The sequence below is a fragment of the Lethenteron reissneri genome, chromosome 26 (assembly GCF_015708825.2).
Source record: "Lethenteron reissneri isolate LAM-NWPU_2019-01 chromosome 26, ASM1570882v1, whole genome shotgun sequence".
NCBI classification, from domain to species: domain Eukaryota; kingdom Metazoa; phylum Chordata; class Hyperoartia; order Petromyzontiformes; family Petromyzontidae; genus Lethenteron; species Lethenteron reissneri.
Genome location: NC_083804.1, coordinates 18,930,601 through 18,950,218, shown reverse-complemented (window position 1 = coordinate 18,950,218; position 19,618 = coordinate 18,930,601). Strand labels below are relative to the sequence as shown.

Below are 19,618 nucleotides of genomic sequence, written 5' to 3'. Positions count from 1 at the left end.
CGCGGGGATCGATCCCGCGACCTTTGGCATGGGAAGCGAGGGCGCTACTAACTGCGCTACTCCGCCACGGCCTGTCGAGGGGTTACGCTCTGGGCTCTTATACTGTGATGTTCAGCCAAAGCCATGAATGCGTTCTATTTGAATATATGTAAAATATTTTTTTTGCCTAAAAAGTGTAAAATTTTGGGAATTTTTTTTCACGAACAATAATTGTCTGGCACAACGAGTCTGTGTGGAAAATGTCAGCTCGATTGGATCACGGGAAGTGGGTTCAAAAACGACCGAAAGATTTGCACAGGTCCTAAGCAAGCAAGCAAGCACGCGAACTTAATATAAAGGATTTAAAAATAGGGTTTGCCCGTTCTGGCAATAAAACACGTGGTGCTAGGATGTTAAAACACCAGATACCCATATAACTGTCAAGGGGCCGTCCATAAATGACGTCACGCACCTAGGGAGGGGGGAGGTCAGACATTTGTGACGATGTGTGACGAGGGGGGGGGGGTCAAAAATCGTCCAAAATCGCGTGACGTCATTTATGGACGGCCCCCAACCCCTTATCAGTGCCCTACCTTATTACAGACAAATTTTAGACCTTTTCGGTCAACCCGTGGCCTTCAAAAAAACACTTCTGGTGTAACCAAGGGACGTGTGCCACTTACGAACTTGTATCGCGCATACAATGAGTTTGCTGTGAATGTAGGGAGCAAGAGACCACGGCACACATCGTCTCCGGCTGTGTCAGGGTGTTCCGGGCAGCCTGGTTGCCCCTCCACGTACTGGAAGAGGCTGTCACGTGGCTTTGTGGCTGTGGGTTGATGTCCACTCACAGAACATGGGAATACATTTTTTCCCCGTGTATCTGGTGCTCTGTGCGAAAGTCACGTGTAAAAGCATTCGCTAAATAAAACGTCATTGCACATGGGCCAGAGGGATAGTTTTTCTAATTTAACTTGCACCAGCAGGAAGCCCGTAATCACGTGAACAAACGTTTGAATGTTTTCATCAGATATCCCTTTACAATAATTGGCACAGACTGTAATGAAGACTCCTCTACTGCTAGCCATTTTTTTGTATTAGACGTGTTTGTGGATGTGTGCACGAGAAATTGATCCATTGAAAAACCGTGACGTGATTTGGTGGTTCATGTAGAAAACGCGATAAAAATATTGTGCTTTCATTTATTCATTTTATTTGAAACGTCACTTTTTACATAAACATCTTTATACAATTTTAGAAGCTGTGTGCATTGTGGCTGGGAATAAATGCTCACAACAGCAACTGTGATCTCCTTGGCAAAGGTGAAACACCCTGCTTGTTAAATAAAAGGCTAGTGAGCCCCAAAGTGATGTCATAAGTAAAGCCTAATAAGAACACAGATTGATAAACTTAAACTACATTAGTTGTGGCTGTTTAAGACTCATGAAACGCTACTGTCAAATTCAGTAACTGCAAATCCCCATCAATGTTAATATTAAAAAACCCTAATTGCTATAACATAGTTACAATTATTGAAGTCCAGCTTCAAACCGCTGATGGTGAATACCAGTTTCTGGGAAATGCATCTCAATGATTCTTGCGGAACAAAGCTTCAATGTGTTGATCTTGAAAATCATTCTCCTGGAGCAGAGACCCGAGAGAATAGTGAGAGGAGAGGCTACCCGAGCTGCGACAGATCAGGGCCTCCACCCTGGTAGTTTCCACTTATTTCTGCTCCGCTGAAGTCAAATCCTGGGTTCTGTTGCAATAACACGTACACATAGGAGCACACAAGCACAAACACAGACATAGGCATACATGGACACCCAAAGGCACACAGATACATGGATGACCACACACATTCATGGGCACAGACACATGGGCAGATATAAAGGAGCACAAAGACACACAAATGTGTACACAGATGCATACGTGGGCACAAAGAAGCATGCATAAGCATACACTATGCTGGAAGGAAGCAGCAACACATCAATATTGAGTTTTAAGCTCACACACCATATGCATATAAATAACAAAAAATATTTTGGTTTTTTTATTGATATAATAGGTTCACGTGACCAATTTCTTCAACCACTACAGGCACTACTCTTCACAACATTGTAAAATAAACTATTATTGAATTGAATCGCAATGGTAAATTGTAATAATTCATTGACTTGCCAGGGGAGTGAATTGTATTTATAACAGTTTTAGGTAATGGGAATGATAAAGGTGAATGGTGGGCATGTATTGTGAGCATAAGAATTGATCGATCAATGCATTGTTACATGCCTAGTAGCAAGTAAGGAAATACTGATAGTGATGTTAATGCAGGTGATGAGAGTGATGACGAAGCTGATTTTAGTGATGGTAAGAGAATCCCACCTCATTTTGGAATCTCTCCAGAGTGAGCTTCTTCTGCATGTTATCCAGGGTAATGGGGTCGGCAGGGAAGGCTCCCTCAAGCAAGGACGGCCAGCAGCTTCTAGCCTCACGGTGTGACTTCACCAGCACCACGCGCAACACACGGCGGTCCTCTACATCATCCGGCACATCATACCACCATCACCATATAATCACAGCACAACCAACACAAAGCACCTTCACAACCTCCACCACATCGCAATCACAATACAACACCACAATACCACCATAATATAGAATATCACAACTCGCAGCAGTGAACCCATACATCACCTTCACATCATAGCATCACCATCGCAATTTAACGAACACAAAACATCATCACCCTGTTTCACCGGCACCACAAACCCCATGCCATAATGAGGTAACAAAAGCAAATATGGTGCATGGAAATGTTGGGAGTCTCACCCAGGGTCCATGTGCTTTCGTCTGAAATCACGCTTCCCCACAGCTTTCCCTGTAGAAAGGAGTGACTGGTCAGTGTAACAATGCAACCACAATCAACTTACACACACACACTCGCATTGGCAAACGGCAGTGTCTAGGCAATGGCAACAACACTGTGACATGCAATCAATGCCACCATGCCCATCGTCATCACCTTACCAGTAGGAATTCACATATGCATTAATTACCATCGATTATGCTCATGGTATGCATAAAATCTAGTGGAGAAAATGTTGAAATTTTTGCAAATGTTATATTGTTACATTTTCACTTATGGAATTCACAAAACTACACGACAAATAAAAATAAGTACACAGGTGATGGTAAACCAGGACAATAATCGATTCTAACATTGAATTGTCACCCCGAGTCTCAATGATTCACTCAATCACTGGGGAATTAATGTTTACACACTGACCCTAATTATCCACTGTCCCATCGTCTCTCCATTACCATCCCCACTCTTGTTCCTATTGCCGATGTCATCAAGCTATTATCCCTGATCCTTCTCTAATGCCTGTTGTCATCTATCAGCCTTCATTCACTGGTACCTGGATGAGGTTGGTACCTGGATGAGGTTGGTACCTGGATGAGGTTGGTACCTGGATGAGGTTGGTGCCAAGGACCTTGACGAGTAGGGTGCGAGGTGCGAGCTCACAGCGAACGTCACGCGGAGGAGTTCCTACGGGAACGGACACCTCGAGCACGACCTCCTCCAACGTCTGGTACCTACATTGCAAGGACATTACACCATCACACTGCAACACCATACAGCAACAGAGTATCCTTAGGTTTTTTCGGTAAAGTCACGTAGGTAAAAACATTAAAAAGTAAAATAAAATAAAAATCACGACGTTTCGGAGGCAACACAAGCTTCCGTCTTCAGGTGGTACCGTCACAGCCACGACAGCTGTATCAAGTAAATGAGAGATTTCAGGAGTTACCACTGCGTTTATATAATGTTTGGAGAAGGTGGTGGGGCATGGGCCGCATCTTTATTATTAATATGGTAAGGTGAGGCTTGAGACTAAGAATAGACTGCATAACAAAGGCTGAGCCTTATGGAGAGGTGCGGTTTGTGACTCAACCTGTAACAGGGAGAAAAAACCTAAGGATATGAATCATTGCAGTCACGAAAGCTTTAAATCTAGAAGCAACAGAGTATATTATAACTTTTAAATATTTTCCTTCTAATTAATGCCTGCACCCACGTATTATTAATCAGAACTTCTGAATATCCGTGAAAAAGACCTTGATAGCTCATCGGATTTCTCCAGAACAAAGAATCTGATAAATATTCTGATAATCCATTAGCTAACATATACCCCTGCCAAGGATATCAAGTAGGTCAAGGCAACTATTGAGCCATCGACACCACTTTTTCAATAACATACCTCCAAAGTAGTGTTTGATCACATCGTTAAACTGGCAGCATGACTGTATGCAGATTTTAGCAGCAGTAAAAATCGAATATTGCTGTACCAGAGCAGAAAAATCGAGCAGCATATGAAGATGATTCAGATTTCACAACTCAAGTGCTATCGCTCTGAAATGTTTCCTGTCGTCGTCGTCGTCATTGATGATATGCAATGCTATTGCGGTCCTGGTTAATATGCTGTCCATATTATCTATGTTACGTCATTACTGTCGTATAACGGACGTAGGCAAATGATATTATCAAAGTGTTGTCAGTGTGGCGTTTGTATTTTCTCCCCCCTCTTCTGTGCCGATTTCCTCCTTTAACTGGAAACGTACGGCGATGGCCAAACATCACACACTACATGACCCTCCTGAAAAGGAGTCTGTGGACTCCGTCTGGATTCCCTATGCAAATAAGCATTACCTGTCAACCCATACGGTTTGCCCATATTCTTGTACAGGGAAATTGAGTGTTCAGGCCCATTCAATACGGGCAAACATTTAATTTGTTTTTTTTTTGTGTTTCTCCCTTGTGATGGGACTTTGTTGAATGAACGTTTAGATTTAAGGGCACGGCGAGACCAATAATGTCTGAATTAGTCTGTAATAAGGTAGGCAATGATAAGGTGTTGAAGGGTTTGAAATAAGTGCTTACTGTATTATTATTTAGATTTTAAGCTTTCGTGACTGCAGGGATTCATCTTCTTGGTTCTTTCGGTAAAGTCACGTAGAATGGAAATAATAAAAATAAAACATAATAAAGTAATTCTCACTATTTACTTTATTCTGTTTTATTTTTATTATTTTATTATTTCCATTCTACGTGACTTTACCGAAAGAACCAAGAAGATGTATTATTATTATCGTGCGACCGGATTGTTGTGAAAAATCGAGATCGCTCTCCTCTCACCAGCGACCCCACGGCGTCTCGCTCGCCACCACGCCGCTCTTCTCCTCGAAGTGGCTCATTTCTCTTTCCCCGCAGCGGCCCCCAGATCGCACTTGCTCCACGCTTTTACAACCGAGCCAATGTCAGCTACAAGCGACAAATAAATACAACGCGAGCCGCGACACCGACAACAGTCAGCAACAACGCACGGCATCCGGAGAGCAACGGCAACACAATAAAGCTGTCGTACAACCGGCGACAAAAGCTGTAGCAAACACAAAGTGATACAATTAAGCAGCGACACAGGGACACAAGCTTTAGCAAACACAAAGCGATAGGATTAAACCGCGGCACAAACAGACACAGTGACTTACTAAATCGAGTTGCGGCTTGAGGGCCCCGTGTGACGCTTTACGGCCACGTGTGCCGTCAAGCAAGCGCGAGCGGTGTCGTAAAACGTCGTAAAGCGCCTACACGGGCAGTCGTCGATTTACGAACACGGATCCTTCGTAAGTGGAACGGTTCGAAAGTCGGAACACAACAATGTACCGTCTTCTTGGTTCTTTCGGTAAAGTCACGTAGAAGGGAAATAATAAAAGAATACAAATTAAACATAATAAAATACAATAATATACAATCGTATTTTATTATGTTTTATTATTTTAATACAATTGTATTTTATTATGTTTTATTTTTATTATTTTATTATTTCCCTTCTACGTGACTTTACCGAAAGAACCAAAAAGATGAATCCCTGCAGTCACGAAAGCTTTAAATCGAAAAAAAACCCAATGTGCTGCATTGAAATGCCCACACGGTCAGTGTTATGAAATGTGTTACGGTTCAACAAAAAAGGGAAGCATTGCTAAACTGATAAATAATACATAAAGTACCATAGAAAAATCACCATTGGAACCTCCTTTGCCAGTAGCAAAATATGATAATTGGTTTTTTTACCCTTTTATCTGGCAACAAAACTGACACCTTGTCTCGGGTGTGGACCAATCAATTTCAAGGACAGTGCATACATTATCAGAGTTGTGTTTTTTTTGTTTGCATTCCGACCGCAGGTATTGTGGTCAATGCAAACATGACTCCTTGTAAAAAAAAGGTGTCAGTTTTGTTGCCAGATAAAAGTGTAAAAAAACAATTATCATAGAAAAATCAGTTTCATTCTCACTTACCTTGAGTCCTGATGCTGGCTTGATTGTTGGAAGGGGCGCAATGCGTCACCATAATTGCACACACGGGGCACACACGTGCACCAACGACAATCCCCATACAGGCTTAACAGACTGTTGGAGAGCAGCTCCTATAAAGGCCATCGGCGCTGCACCAGTGACCACCATTGACTACCCAGTGCTGATGTGTACACACCATACCAGTGACTCATTTGAGGCTGAGTCCCTCCACATCCAGAATCAACATGCCTTTTGAGTATTTGGCTGCTATACATTTCCACATAAGCCACTTTTTTTTGTTATGTGGTTAGGTCGCTTCTGAAAAAAGAGCTATATAGCTTAGTGGGCCTTACCTGGTAACATGAAAATGGTAGTAACCTCTGCAACAAGCGATGAATACGCTACCACTGAGTCATCGCCCTCATGCAATTCTGCGATACAGGGTGATGCACTGCGAGCTAAAGAGTTCATTGTGGACGTTGCCTCATCTCATTACGTAACCCTGATAGCATACTTGCAAAAACAAAAATAAATACATGATAGTATTTTTTGTAAAAAGCAAACAGTAGACTCCACCACCTGCAAAGTGGTACAATCTCTTGACACCAACAATGGTCGATGACCTCCTGACACCACCATCACCACGACTGCCTCCACCACTTAACGTTCATGGTGAGGACACTGGGAAAAGAGGGGAGACTTGTGATAATTTATTTCTACCCAGAGACAGAAACTTGTATAAGCAGATGAGGGACCACTGAGACCAGAGTTCTTATTTGCAAGGGTCAAATAATCACATCAAACAAATGGAGAACAATTGGAATGAAGTAGGATAAATACAATGCGACATTTCTACTCAGCTAAAATACATGCCACAACGAGGCTTAACGTGCTTTAAACCATTCATAAATCAGTCTTTGGGTGGGAGGTGACGCACGTGTGCAATGCAGTAATTTGAAGGTGAGTCAAGTGAATTATACTAAAACATTCACGTGTGCCGAGACACAAACCCACAGCCATCGTTATGACGCGAAGCTGCGTGACGTCACTGTCACGTGACGCTGAGTGACAATGACGTCACGCGCAGCCAGACTCCCAGCCCCACGTGGCAGGCTCGTTCCGAGCTGATTTGCATCGGGAACGCAGGCTCGCGTATTTATTCATCTCGGTGATTTTATTAAACATTATTTGTTGATTCCTCGTAGGCTGTGGTGCAAAAGCGCAAATAGCAACAACAACAATAGCATTGCCTTAAAATAATATTTTACACAATAGTCCACGTTTCAAGCAATGCCCGATTCATTATACGAGCAAATGTTCGTGCTGTGAAGAATGGCCATTGGCCGAAACGTACTGTTTTCTATATTTTAGATGTAACGAGTCGCCGCATATAATATGTTACTACGCTTACGATTATCGTCAGAAGTGATCTATCCACTGCTGGATTAAGGCCTCGGCTAAACCGTCGCCAATCGATCACACGTCCCGCAGTGCAACAACGAATCCACCTCTCACCTGCACACCGTGCTCCGTCTCTGCGGTGGACGCGCGCTCCTCCAGCGGAGGAACAGCATTTATCTCCTGAACATATTGCTGCCATACACAAGAATACTAATCTGCTGGTAGCGCATGCGGTGTATGAATTACAAACGAGGGGCACAATAAAGCGGCGCATGCGGTCTATGAATTACAAACGAGGGGCACAAATAGAGCGGCGCATGCGGTGTGTGAATTACAAACGAGGGGCACAAATAAAGCGGCGCATGCGGTCTATGAATTACAAACGAGTGGCTCCAAAAGAACAGCGCATGCGGTGTATGAATTATAAAGAGGGGTCTCAGAGCAGCGCATACGGTGTATGAATTACAAAAAAGGAGCATCAATAGAGCGGCGCATACGGTGTATGAATTCTAAAGAGGAGTCTTATAGAGCAGCGCATACGGTGTATGAATTACAAACGAAGGGCATCAATAGAGCGGCGCATACGGTGTATGAATTATAAAGAGGGGTCTCATAGAGCGGCGCATACGGTGTATGAATTATAAATAGGGTCTCATAGAGCAGCGCATGCGGTGTATGAATTACAAACAAGGAGCATCAATAGAGCAGCGCATGCGGTGTATGAATTACAAAGCGAGTCTGTTCGCGCATGCGCAGTGTGAGGGACCTCCCCAGCGCGTGCCATCTGGTGCCAGGTCGGCAGCGACGAGGCGGGCGGCGTGACAACGAGAGGGGACGACGAGGAGATAACGAGGAGATAACGAAGTGACAGAGGAAGAGGAGGAAGAGGAGTCGCCTTTGGTTAAATCTCTCGCGGCGTTTGTGGATCCCCCACGCAGAGCGACGATGGCGGTGAGAGCCGCGGAGCTGAGGCGGTGCGCTGCTAACAGGCCACGTGTCGTGCCCGCACTGTACCGCGCGCCTCTTGTTACAGTTTTAACTATTAAACATCGTGCCGTGAATGTTCTAGTCGTTGTTCTCGTTCTCGTCGTTGTCTGACAGGTTGCTACTGTGTATGCAGCGATGTTGTGGGAGGTTAAACACCCGTAGGGTGGACGCGTCCCCGTCATGTGAATGTGGATCTCTCTGGACTCCTCAGGGGTTGGGGGTTTCGTAAAATGAGATCGGAGCTTGAAGTTAAAATAATACTGCGCTGTGGTGTTTAATATTCGCTAGGCATGTGAGCGTGGCATGCTACATACGCCAATTATTGTGTTTGTGGTGTCCTTTGCGTTAGAGGTTCACTCCAGGACGCTGAAGTTGGCAGTCCGAAATTCAGATTTCGGAAGACTTTTCCACACTCTTAACCTACATTCATGCACACAGTGATAACAATAATATACACTCGGGGGCACCCCCGTGCAAGGACTAAATAATGCTGCCCACAACGCGTTATTCCACATTACACATCCAAAGTGGTCATCCGACTCGAGTTAAAAGTTGTAAAAGGCCCTCTGATATCCCATAAGCCGTCAAACAGCTGAAATAATACGACCGGGCGAATAGGGTCGACAACTTCAACCACAACAGACACAGTCCAGAGATGCCACGCACAACTGAATTAATTGTAATCTGAAATAATGTTTTTAAAAATAATAACGAAAAATATGTCACGCCGGCATTTTTCAGTTGCGCACATTTTCTAATTGTTCATGATGGAAAACCAAAAGCTAAGTAAGGTTATACTGGATGAAATGTTAATGCCAGAAACGTCACCCTGGAGGATGGTCAAAATACGCTAATTTAGAATGGAAATAGAGAACCAATGTCTCCTTAAGCCCCAACGGCCTTGTGGGATTCATCTTCTTGATTCTTTCGGTAAAGTCACGTAGAAGGGAAATAATAAAATAATAAAAATAAAACAATAAAATACAATTCTCACGACGTTTCGGCCACAACGCAAGCAGCTGTCCTCAGGTGAAGAACAGGGCTGTCGGAAAGACAGCGTCCGAATGAACACCATCAAACTTGGCAGCGTATATATTTAAGCAAGGCCTTGTGGGAGTTAATCTCAACAGCAGTATTGAGTGCAAGCAAACTGGACCGGTTTCGACACAGTGCCTCATCAGTAGCCAAGCTTGCTTGCTTCAATTGATGCAGGTGAACTGCCATATGTTAGAGACCAGGACCCTCTCTTTAAGATATAGGTCCTATACTCTTTGGTTCTTTCGGTAAAATCGTTGTGGAGAATATAATACATACGACACTGGTTCTGAACCCTGGTCTGGAGATGATGTTGCAGTCGAGGATTCTTCACTTTCATTGAGCTTTAATGGCAAGCTGCGTCTCTTACCAGGAGCGTAAAGGCAGAGCCAAGGTGGACTTCCTGAAGGCGTTGGAGAAAAGTGTACAGACGAGATGGGCCGAGGAGCGTGCGTTTGAGGTGGATGCGCCAGAACCTGGGAAAAAGTAGGTGTATAGTGTATACCCATGTATACACGCAAAAATGTTCCCACAAACCTATACACAACTACATGCATGTTTTGCATTAACTTCAGAATCTTACCTCAACATCAAACACACACAAAACATCATTCACCACACAGTGATTTTACCAAGGTACCTGATCAGGCTTGGTCCGCAGCAAGGCCACATTGAGTGGTGCAGTGAAATTCTGATACTCTGGGAGGTCTTGCCCCTGAATCCTATAATTTGCAGCTGCAAAATAAATGAATACATCAGCTGGGAAATTGTAGATTTTAGGAGTTTTTCGCTGTGCAACTCTGTTGATCCGTAAAAAATTCGTGGGTGTTAGGAGTTTCGCCGTATTTTTTTTTTTATACAAATGTAGCATATCTGCCATTTATATATATAAAAGAGAAATTTGTGAATATGTGCCTGTTCAAAATGTTTAGCATACTTTCCAACATGCAACAAACTTGACATTTGGCATGTGGGTAGCTTCCAGACTGTATACAATGCGAAAAGTATAAAAAATAGACTTTTGTATTTTTTGGGCGGGGGGGGGGGGGCACAATAATGGATATATTTTGCATGGCAAGTGAGCGGTGATGTCACATCTGTGATGTCACCCAAATGCGGCAGCGTTACGCAGTGTGCCTGCTGACATCATGCATCCCCCACCCTCCGCGTAGGCTGTGTATTAATCCAAGACAAGAATCCAAGTCTCGGGCAAAGCCGGGTAGTAAAGCTAGTATGGGTATATAATTCAGGCATTTTAAGATTTTGAGAGTTTATAGCCAAGATAAAAAAATGCAAATAACCTAAATTACTCGACATGTCCCATTAGGACAGTCTGTGTGACATAAAACAATCTTAATTCCAATACAATTGTTGTGTGTGCAAGCATAAGTGTGTAATTGCACATCTTTATTCTGTGGTAACCCTTACAAGGGAATCCCAAACTGCGTTTGCCTTGATAATCTGTCAGGCCACATGTGGATCTCTGTCTTTGGTGTATATGTTCAGTGGTGCAGTGGCGCACACTGCTTTTATTCTAGTGGACTAAGCTCTGTTCCTGGCCATACATATATTGGAAAGTGGTATCTGAATGCGGGTTGACTTGGCCTTAACATTAGTGCTTAGTAAAGCTTGTGAACATTGGCACTGGGAACACAAAGACGACTGGGCAGAATGCTGAGTTTACTACTCAATAGTTTGCTGTGCTGGGCTGATAGATGCGATCTACTAGTCTGTGAAGCTACAAGGAAGATGCTTGTTTTTGTTTATCTGTGTATTTGTGTGTGCCGGCACACAGACAATCCAAGTTCATGGTGTCATTCCCATATCCATACATGAATGGACGTCTGCATCTGGGCCACACCTTCAGCCTCTCCAAATGCGAGGTGAAAATAGTGACTCCATCTCACACAGTCTACATACATCAAAGATGTCAGGTTCTCAAAAGTATATTTTTGACATCCTTGAGTTAATGAATGGTAATGATACACATCTACATTACTTTAGATATAGTTATAATTGGGTTCTGACCTTAATGAATGAATGCCTGTGGCTCTTCTGAACCATTGCAAGAGTGTCTGCACCTCATTATTTGCTCTTAGGACCCCATATTTCGTGACCTTTGTGTGTTGCCATTTGTGTTCCCTTGTGTGTATGTCCTTATATTTCATGGTCTGTGTTATTTCATTGACACAAAGAAACTTGCACCCTTGTGTCCCCATTTGTTTGCAGTTTGCTGTTGGTTACCGTCGCTTGAAGGGGGACCTTTGTCTTTACCCATTTGGACTCCACTGCACTGGAATGCCAATTAAGGTAAACTGCACCCTTGAGTCTATGAATTCTGCCAATTTGGTGGCACAATTTTACTTAAGAAGCCATTCTTTTTGTTTACATTGGTGAATGTAGTGCCTCGATATGTAAAGTGGCCACGTGAACTAATTACATAAAACATGAATAGAAAAATATATAATCGCACACATGTACCAGTGTTGTAACAATGCACTCTTTTTGGATAGTCTGGCAGCATCCACTGTCTCCAGGTGATCACTGACCATACACCAAACTGGAGGCTAAACAGACATGGCATGTGCGAGAGAAGAGATGGGCTAATTGTGGTACAGAAGGACTTGGAGATGAGGAGACTTGCAGACATCTTATCCCAGCAGTGTCAAGATCGGTCTCGGTGGAGGGGGCTCGTGAAGGGATCTACTGGGCAGTTGTAGATAATCGCCCTCCAGCCAAAAGGGAAGGCTGGAGAGTGATGCCAACAACAATGAGCAGATAGCCAGGATGGCTAGACAAAATGTGTTGACACAATGGCTAGTACATGTGCTGCATCTGCCCATCTTTTAGGTCAGTTAACCCATAACAGCTGTATCCAGTGACCTGGCAGTGAACATTTGACACTTGACCTTAAGGTGCACCTCAAAATCCAAATATTTATTTAGACTGGAGGAATCCCATGACCTATGAAGCTTTTTTCACAGATGTCCAGTTGGGGCGGGTCAGAATGTTACGTGGCATAAGAGCTCAAGTGGTGAATAGCAGTTGTATGGTTGTGTATGCGTGATGTTGCTGTGTTGCTGCGTGCCTTGTAGGCATGTGCCGACAAGCTGAAGTATGAGCTGGAGACATTTGGGAACCCGCCTGTGTTTCCTGATTGGGTGGAAGAGGTGCAAGAGGAGGGAGGCAAACTGGATGTAGATGCCACTGTCGCAAAGGACAAGACCAAGAGCAAGAAGGCAAGGCCCTTGCTTCCCACCAATATTCACCAATTGCAGCATCACTAGGAAGCTACAAAAATACCCTTGAATAACATTTTCAGTGGAAACATGTATTCAGTTGCATCATTCACTGAATGAATTCACCAGATGGGTGGTGATTCAGCCCAGCGGTAGCACGTTCGCTGCTTTTTACAGGGCTTCATGGTTCAAATCCAGCGGCCGCCTGGACTATTACTGCGGGTGTAACAACCGTAATAATATGCACAGTGGAAGTTAAAGATCCACTGATGTCATTCACAAGAGTAGGCTGTCTTGGTTGGTGTCAGTGTCCAGATTATACATAGCAATCCTTACCCCCTACTGACAGACTAATGGCCCTGATCACCTCATCTTGCAAATTAGGATATCTTGATCTGTTGAGTTTTCAACAGGTAAAACAATAAATTAACAATCTTTTCTTCTGAATTCCACTCGTGTTATTGCCATTCATAACTTCTCACTCAGATTTACAATCCACCTGTTGTTAGCATGCCACTCTGTTGGTGGTGATACTAATATTAGGAGTTTATGCTAAGTTGATGGATTTTGGGTATTTTTCTGCACTGTTAAGGTTAGTGGCATTTTCTTACGTCCTAGGGTCAAATAATTGATTGGGTGTAAATTATGTTTTAATATTAGCCTAAAATAATGAGGTTAGGGCTGCTTTTGTGTAGGTATATTGTTAGTCATTGTTCATATCCATACATGCTTGTGTACATGCATGTATACGAGTGTTCGTACATGTACATGAGTGTGTGTTGACTGTCAACAAACTGTCCTTCAGTAAAACTTCATTACTCCACCCATAGAGAATTCGTTTGTCTCCTAACCTCCATTGACGGAACTATCATCATTGGCTCTGTGCATGTAGCGGTGAATAGTTGTGCATGTTGTTGTGCGTGCGTTCACGCTTGTGTGTACGTGCATCTATTCAAACAGAGCAAGGCAGTGGCCAAATCCGGGGCAATGCGATTCCAGTGGCAGATCATGCGCTCGCTGGGGCTGAATGACACGGAGATCACAGCCTTCGCCAATGCCGAGCACTGGCTCCAGTACTTTCCCCCACTCGCTGTGAAGGACCTGCAGGGCATGGGGCTCAAGGTAACACACGTGCACTTGCACACACTTTCCTCCATTCACTGTAAAGGCTCTTCATAGCATGGAGCTTAAGGTCACCAAAAAAACAGTTGCCATTCTCCACTAAGTGGCAATAATGTTAACAACGGCACTTATACCACGCGAGGTGTACTTTGAGACCACGTGAAGTATCAAAGGCTTGCTGTCAGGAAGTCACGGGACAGACTCATGTACGTTGAAACCACGTGAAGTATCAAAGGCTTGCTGGCACCTGTGCTCACCACTGAAGAGTGCTTCACTATGGACATCTAAAACTTTTCGTGCAGAACTCTCACATAGGTGAACTTGTGTCATGTGTGCAGGTGGACTGGCGGAGGTCATTCATCACGACAGATGCGAACCCATACTATGACTCCTTCGTGCGTTGGCAGTTCTTGACACTCAAGGAAAGAGGAAAGATCAAATTTGGCAAACGGTGGGTTCGGCAGATGATGAAGATAATGAGCAATGAGGAGAACAAATGACGTATGCATGTGTGTATTCAGTGATATTGGGCAGATCCTGCAGGTGGCAATATCTGATACTAATTATCGTAGGATTGGCGATAGCAGCAGGCATAATCATACCCTTTTTTGTGCTCTATCAGCCACAACAGTTGATTACACGAGTAATGACACTGTGGCCTTTAAAGACACATCCATAATACAAGACTTTTTGAGCAATGGCCTTTTGTAACAAATCGAGACCAGAGAGTTCGTAGTTAACAGTTGGAGACTACACTTCATACCATGAAGCCTGATAGGAATTAAATATTTGACATTTTTCCTGTGCACAGATTTTAAGATGAACAGTTTATAAATTGGCAAATGAATGAACCTTTTATAGAAGCTTTAGAATAGTCATCACTAGTATGACTGTTCGTGTTACTGTGGCTGATGTGGGGCTGTATTGTGGTGTGTACTGTGTGTGTAGTTACACCATCTACTCTCCAAAGGATGGGCAGCCCTGCATGGACCACGACAGGCAAACTGGCGAGGTGAGGTTACAATGTTCAAATACCAACGGAGGAATCAAAATAGTTATGAACCTCGCCTTAAGAATGAAATGAACAGCAATAATCATCCTAACAAAACCACTACCACTTGCTATGGTTACAAAAAGAACAAATACAGGCAGACCTCGCTTAGCGCAACCCCGTAGAATGCTGATTCATTTTAGCGCTCTTTGTTCTGGAGAAATGTTTTACAAAAAAAAATGTAAATATCTAAACAGCGCTGACAACTAAGAACACGCAGCAACACCAGCAGAGGAAACGTCCCCGTCCCCATCATTCGCTAAGCCAATGAGAATGACGTACGCTGATCCAACCAGACCCCCCCCCACCCCCTGTGATTCGATTATCACACTTCGTGGTCATGATTACATTAAAATGGATCTATTTTTTAAAATGTTATTAATGTGCGTTTAGTCAGGTGAGAACTCACGAGACCAAGATAGAGTCTCAGCCTCTACCTAAAAGAAATCTCACCACAAACATTTTGATTGAGGGCATCACTAAAACACGTATTGGAAGCACATCAGCTCCATCCTCGTCTCCCAACGCTGTCTTGTAGGCGTACAGTAGAAAGCACTCGTGACTACAGTCCATACTACTTGAATACATAAATTTTGTTTATGCGATAACGTTTACTATATGTATTATTATTTGTGGAGATAATACCGAAATCCCAATTAATTCCTCATGTTGGTCATACAAAATAAATAACTGCCAGGAATGCATCCCCATATATACAATGATATAATGAGCCCTTTTAGCGCCGGTTAAATTTGTGCTCCCTTCTCCAGGAAAACATCTTGAGTGCTACGCGAGGTCTGTCTATACTAACTGACCACAATATAGCCCTAACCCTAAACATAGCATGAACACTAGTCATTACCTAACAACATTAACACTGACCATTACTAAGCAATAACATTAACACGATCCATTGCCCAGAATATAACAATAAAATTAACACTGGCCTTTGTCTATCATATAATTAACATGGTGTATTAACTTTAAAAAAGCATTTTGACCCTGAATATAACAGTTTACATCAACTCTAACCTTGACTCTGACAATGATATTAACACTAAACCAAGCAATAACGATGACATTAACACCATCCATAACACTTGCCAGCAACATTACCCCCGTGCCTTACAATATAAATATAAACTGAAACCCAGGACACATTAGAGTTCATAGCCTGATGGTGGCATGGTCATACCATCTAATTCATAATCATGAATTTGCATTTTTAGAAATGTGAAGAAAGTATCAAAATACTTTAACAAAAGGGGAATTCAGCATGGTGAGACACTTTTGCCAATGCTAGAAGTTGGTCTCCAAAAAAATAGATTGGCGAAACAAAGGCAAATATAAATGTAGAAAACATGAACCGGCTCAGTTTTGTTGATGCATCATCATTATCACCTCCAATGGGGAAAAAATTAGGAAATGTGAGAAAAACTTAATAGACAGGGCTGTACAGTTGGACTCCAGATAAACATGAGCACGTACAGGAAGTTTGCTCAATTATTGGAGATGTCTGCCAGAGGGACAAAACTCAAAAACACAGCAGAAAATGTGAGGGGGGGTTTTAAGTGCACTTTGGAATTCCGTGTACCCAGCAGTCTATATTGGCTACATGGGGATCTTTGTTTTTATGTTAGGGTGTGGGCCCGCAAGAGTACACCCTCATCAAGATGAAACTTCTGGAGCCATTTCCTGCAAAACTCAGGTATCAACCTCGACTCAAACTTTTGAGATTTTAAAATCACTTGGAGTTGTGCTTGAGTAAATATCATGGTGCCATCACTCTTGTCTTGTGATGCTGTTTCTATTTATGATCATTTTAATGGATATCTTGGTCTTGCATCAGTGTTTTTTTTACTAATGGTGATATTGACAGTTATGTTTATTTAATTGTTTTAGTTGATAATGATGGCGACATTCACAATGGTAATTATGTGCACATCTATCTCAGCCATCTGGCAGGAGAGGCCGTGTTCCTGGTGGCAGCCACGCTGCGTCCGGAGACGATGTTTGGGCAGACCAACTGCTGGTTGGGGCCGGATGTGCGCTACATTGCATTCCGCACAGCCTGCGGAGCCGTGTTTGTGTGTACGGCACGCGCCGCACGCAACATGTCCTACCAGGGCTTCACGACTGCCGATGGGCATGTCGACAAACTCGCCCAGCTCACCGGGGTGGTGAGCAGCACATGCCTTCGCTGCAGCTTACGTCTCCATTAACAACTTGTGTCTGCCACCACTAAATCAATCTCACATGGCATGCATTGTCACAACAAACAGTGGACATTGTTATGGTTTCTATTTAATGTTAATAATTTTAGATATAAAAAATTGTGATTTGCATAGGAGCCACATGTATATATTAAGTGACAATGGAGTGTACACAAAGATAAACTAAGGGTCTTTTACGAATCTTATGTTTCAGGGTTAATGCCTGACACTCAGAGTGAGACTAAGACTCCTTTGGGATTTTTACAGTTATGTATTGAACCTTGAGGTTCTAGAGCCCAACTAAGGCACGTTCCATATTTTTAGTGCTCCGTGTTATGCTGTGTCCACACGCATCCTATTCAGACCCTTCTCCCTCCCGTACCGGGTTGTGCTGGGTTCTACCTGGTATGGCTCGGATGAGTGGGATATCCGCACGACCAGCGTACAAATTATGAGACCCAGAAGTTACCTCGAAGGGACATCATCTATGACGTGATAGCCTTTTATTTTGCTTCCAAGATAAAGGTTACCAGATGTTGCTTGCAAGATGTGCTTCAAATGTATTCATTTGGCATGATTACTTTGATGCCAACTCTTAATTATATTCTTTTGAATGTAGACATTTTAATAAAAAATCTAATGAAATAAACAGCAAGGTGTACACAAATAAAAACATGAAAAGAACATACATTCAAAACACATAAATAATTTAAAGGAGTTAACACGAAAGTATCAGTGGGTCATCTTAAAGTGGTAAATACATGTAAGAATGTGCATGCATCCTGCACCTGGGACAGACTATTTCTAGATTTGAAGCTTTCGTGACTGCAATGATTCATATTCTTAGGTTTTTTTCGGTAAAGTCACGTAGGTAAAAAACATGAAAAAGTAAAATAAAATAAAAATAAAAATCACGACGTTTCGGAGGCAACACAAGCTTCCGTCTTCAGGTGGTACCGTCACAGCCCCGACAGCTGTATCAAGTAAATGAGAGATTGCAGAAGCTACCACACCTTCTCCAACCATTATATAAACGGAGTGGTAGCTTCTGCAATCTCTCATTTACTTGATACAGCTGTCGTGGCTGTGACGGTACCACCTGAAGACGGAAGCTTGTGTTGCCTCCGAAACGTCGTGATTTTTATTTTATTTTACTTTTTAATGTTTTTTACCTACGTGACTTTACCGAAAAAACCTAAGAATATGGTACAGACTAGTTAAGATGCGACTTTTCGAAGAGCCAACCAGGTAACCAGGTAACCAGGTAACCAAACAATAATCTAACCAGGTAACCACGGTGCCTCCTGTTGCTCTGTTCTTCAGGACCTGATGGGGGCGGCTCTGAGCGCTCCACTCTGCTCCTTCCCAGTCATTTACACCCTGCCTATGCTCACCGTCAAGGAGGACAAGGGTGAGTGTGAGACAGAATGCATGTGTGTATAAGGTCGGGCTCGAATGAGCACCTGGTGCGTTGTGTAAACATCACTAGGGAGACGAAGGCAGTCGGGCGTGGCGCTGGCTACCCACTCCCTAGTGTTCAGCACTTGCCTTCATAGATGCTCGCAAACAGCACTTGCCACAAAAGTCTGTTAAGGCTAGAAGGGAGATCTTTGTTTCGTATTTGCAAGAATACAGGTGATGAATCTTCTAGTCATCCCAGTTAGTCAGCTAAACCGTAACTTATGTGTTTGTACCATGACCTGTGGAAATAATGTAGTCGCAGCTAGCCTGGTACGAGCTCCTTTATGATATCACTGCCACATTGTGGCCACTTATTGCTGCTGTTCGTGTAATAAGTTGTGGTGGCAGAATGGTCAGGGCATTATTTTGGTGAACTATGATTCCTAACCATGCAAATAACTGAAAATATACAAACACAGACATAATTTCAACTGTGATGATGGGTACAAACTTAGTAATCATTGCAAAGATGTTATCAACCACGCAAAAAAGACTTAATTACACTTTTTTGGACCATCTTATCTGACAGGCACTATTTTACTTTACTTTACCGAGTGTTAACATCCCCAGTGTTTAAAAGTACTCTCTTCATTGTTCAGCCAGCATTGGTATAAACATGGGCATTTTCGTTCTTTTTTCTATCATGTGTATCAGGCCTCCCCTCCCCCTCTCTGTCCAATGCGTTGGCGTGTGCAGCAGCAACCGCGTCCAAGCCGTCGTCCATTCTTTTGGCCCCGCCCCCCTCCCCCTCCCGATGTGTTGTACTTGGC

The 19,618-nt window shown here is 43.1% G+C and overlaps 2 protein-coding genes across 5 annotated transcripts in view; one reads left to right on the top strand and one right to left on the bottom strand.

Moving 5' to 3' along the window:
* Positions 1-1,175: 1,175 nt before the first annotated feature.
* Positions 1,176-7,873, bottom strand: NUDCD2 (NudC domain containing 2). Of its 3 annotated transcripts, none has more exons than XM_061560395.1 (6): positions 7,855-7,873; positions 5,180-5,305; positions 3,453-3,579; positions 2,812-2,860; positions 2,365-2,516; positions 1,176-1,738 (listed from the first exon to the last, which is right to left on the bottom strand). In XM_061560395.1, the coding sequence occupies exons 2-6, from the start codon at positions 5,236-5,238 to the stop codon at positions 1,658-1,660; spliced, it is 468 nt and encodes a 155-aa protein (XP_061416379.1). In that variant the 5' UTR covers positions 5,239-5,305; positions 7,855-7,873; the 3' UTR covers positions 1,176-1,657. The 3 variants fall into 3 exon arrangements, with proteins under 3 accessions (XP_061416379.1, XP_061416377.1, XP_061416380.1); XM_061560393.1 differs by lacking the exon at positions 7,855-7,873 and adding an exon at positions 5,533-5,637; XM_061560396.1 differs by lacking the exon at positions 7,855-7,873 and having other exon boundaries at positions 3,453-3,608.
* A 632-nt stretch (positions 7,874-8,505) lies between these two features.
* LARS1 (leucyl-tRNA synthetase 1) overlaps positions 8,506-19,618 on the top strand; it is a 33,825-nt gene continuing 22,712 nt past the window's right edge. For both annotated transcript variants that reach the window (XM_061560389.1, XM_061560390.1), the window contains exons 1-11: positions 8,506-8,691; positions 10,136-10,248; positions 11,558-11,645; positions 11,992-12,072; positions 12,858-13,001; positions 13,962-14,123; positions 14,462-14,574; positions 15,072-15,135; positions 16,815-16,882; positions 17,129-17,354; positions 18,711-18,798. In XM_061560389.1, coding sequence (XP_061416373.1) covers positions 8,686-8,691; positions 10,136-10,248; positions 11,558-11,645; positions 11,992-12,072; positions 12,858-13,001; positions 13,962-14,123; positions 14,462-14,574; positions 15,072-15,135; positions 16,815-16,882; positions 17,129-17,354; positions 18,711-18,798 — 1,153 coding nt within the window. In that variant the 5' untranslated portion in view covers positions 8,506-8,685. The remainder of the gene's footprint in view (positions 8,692-10,135; positions 10,249-11,557; positions 11,646-11,991; positions 12,073-12,857; positions 13,002-13,961; positions 14,124-14,461; positions 14,575-15,071; positions 15,136-16,814; positions 16,883-17,128; positions 17,355-18,710; positions 18,799-19,618) is intronic.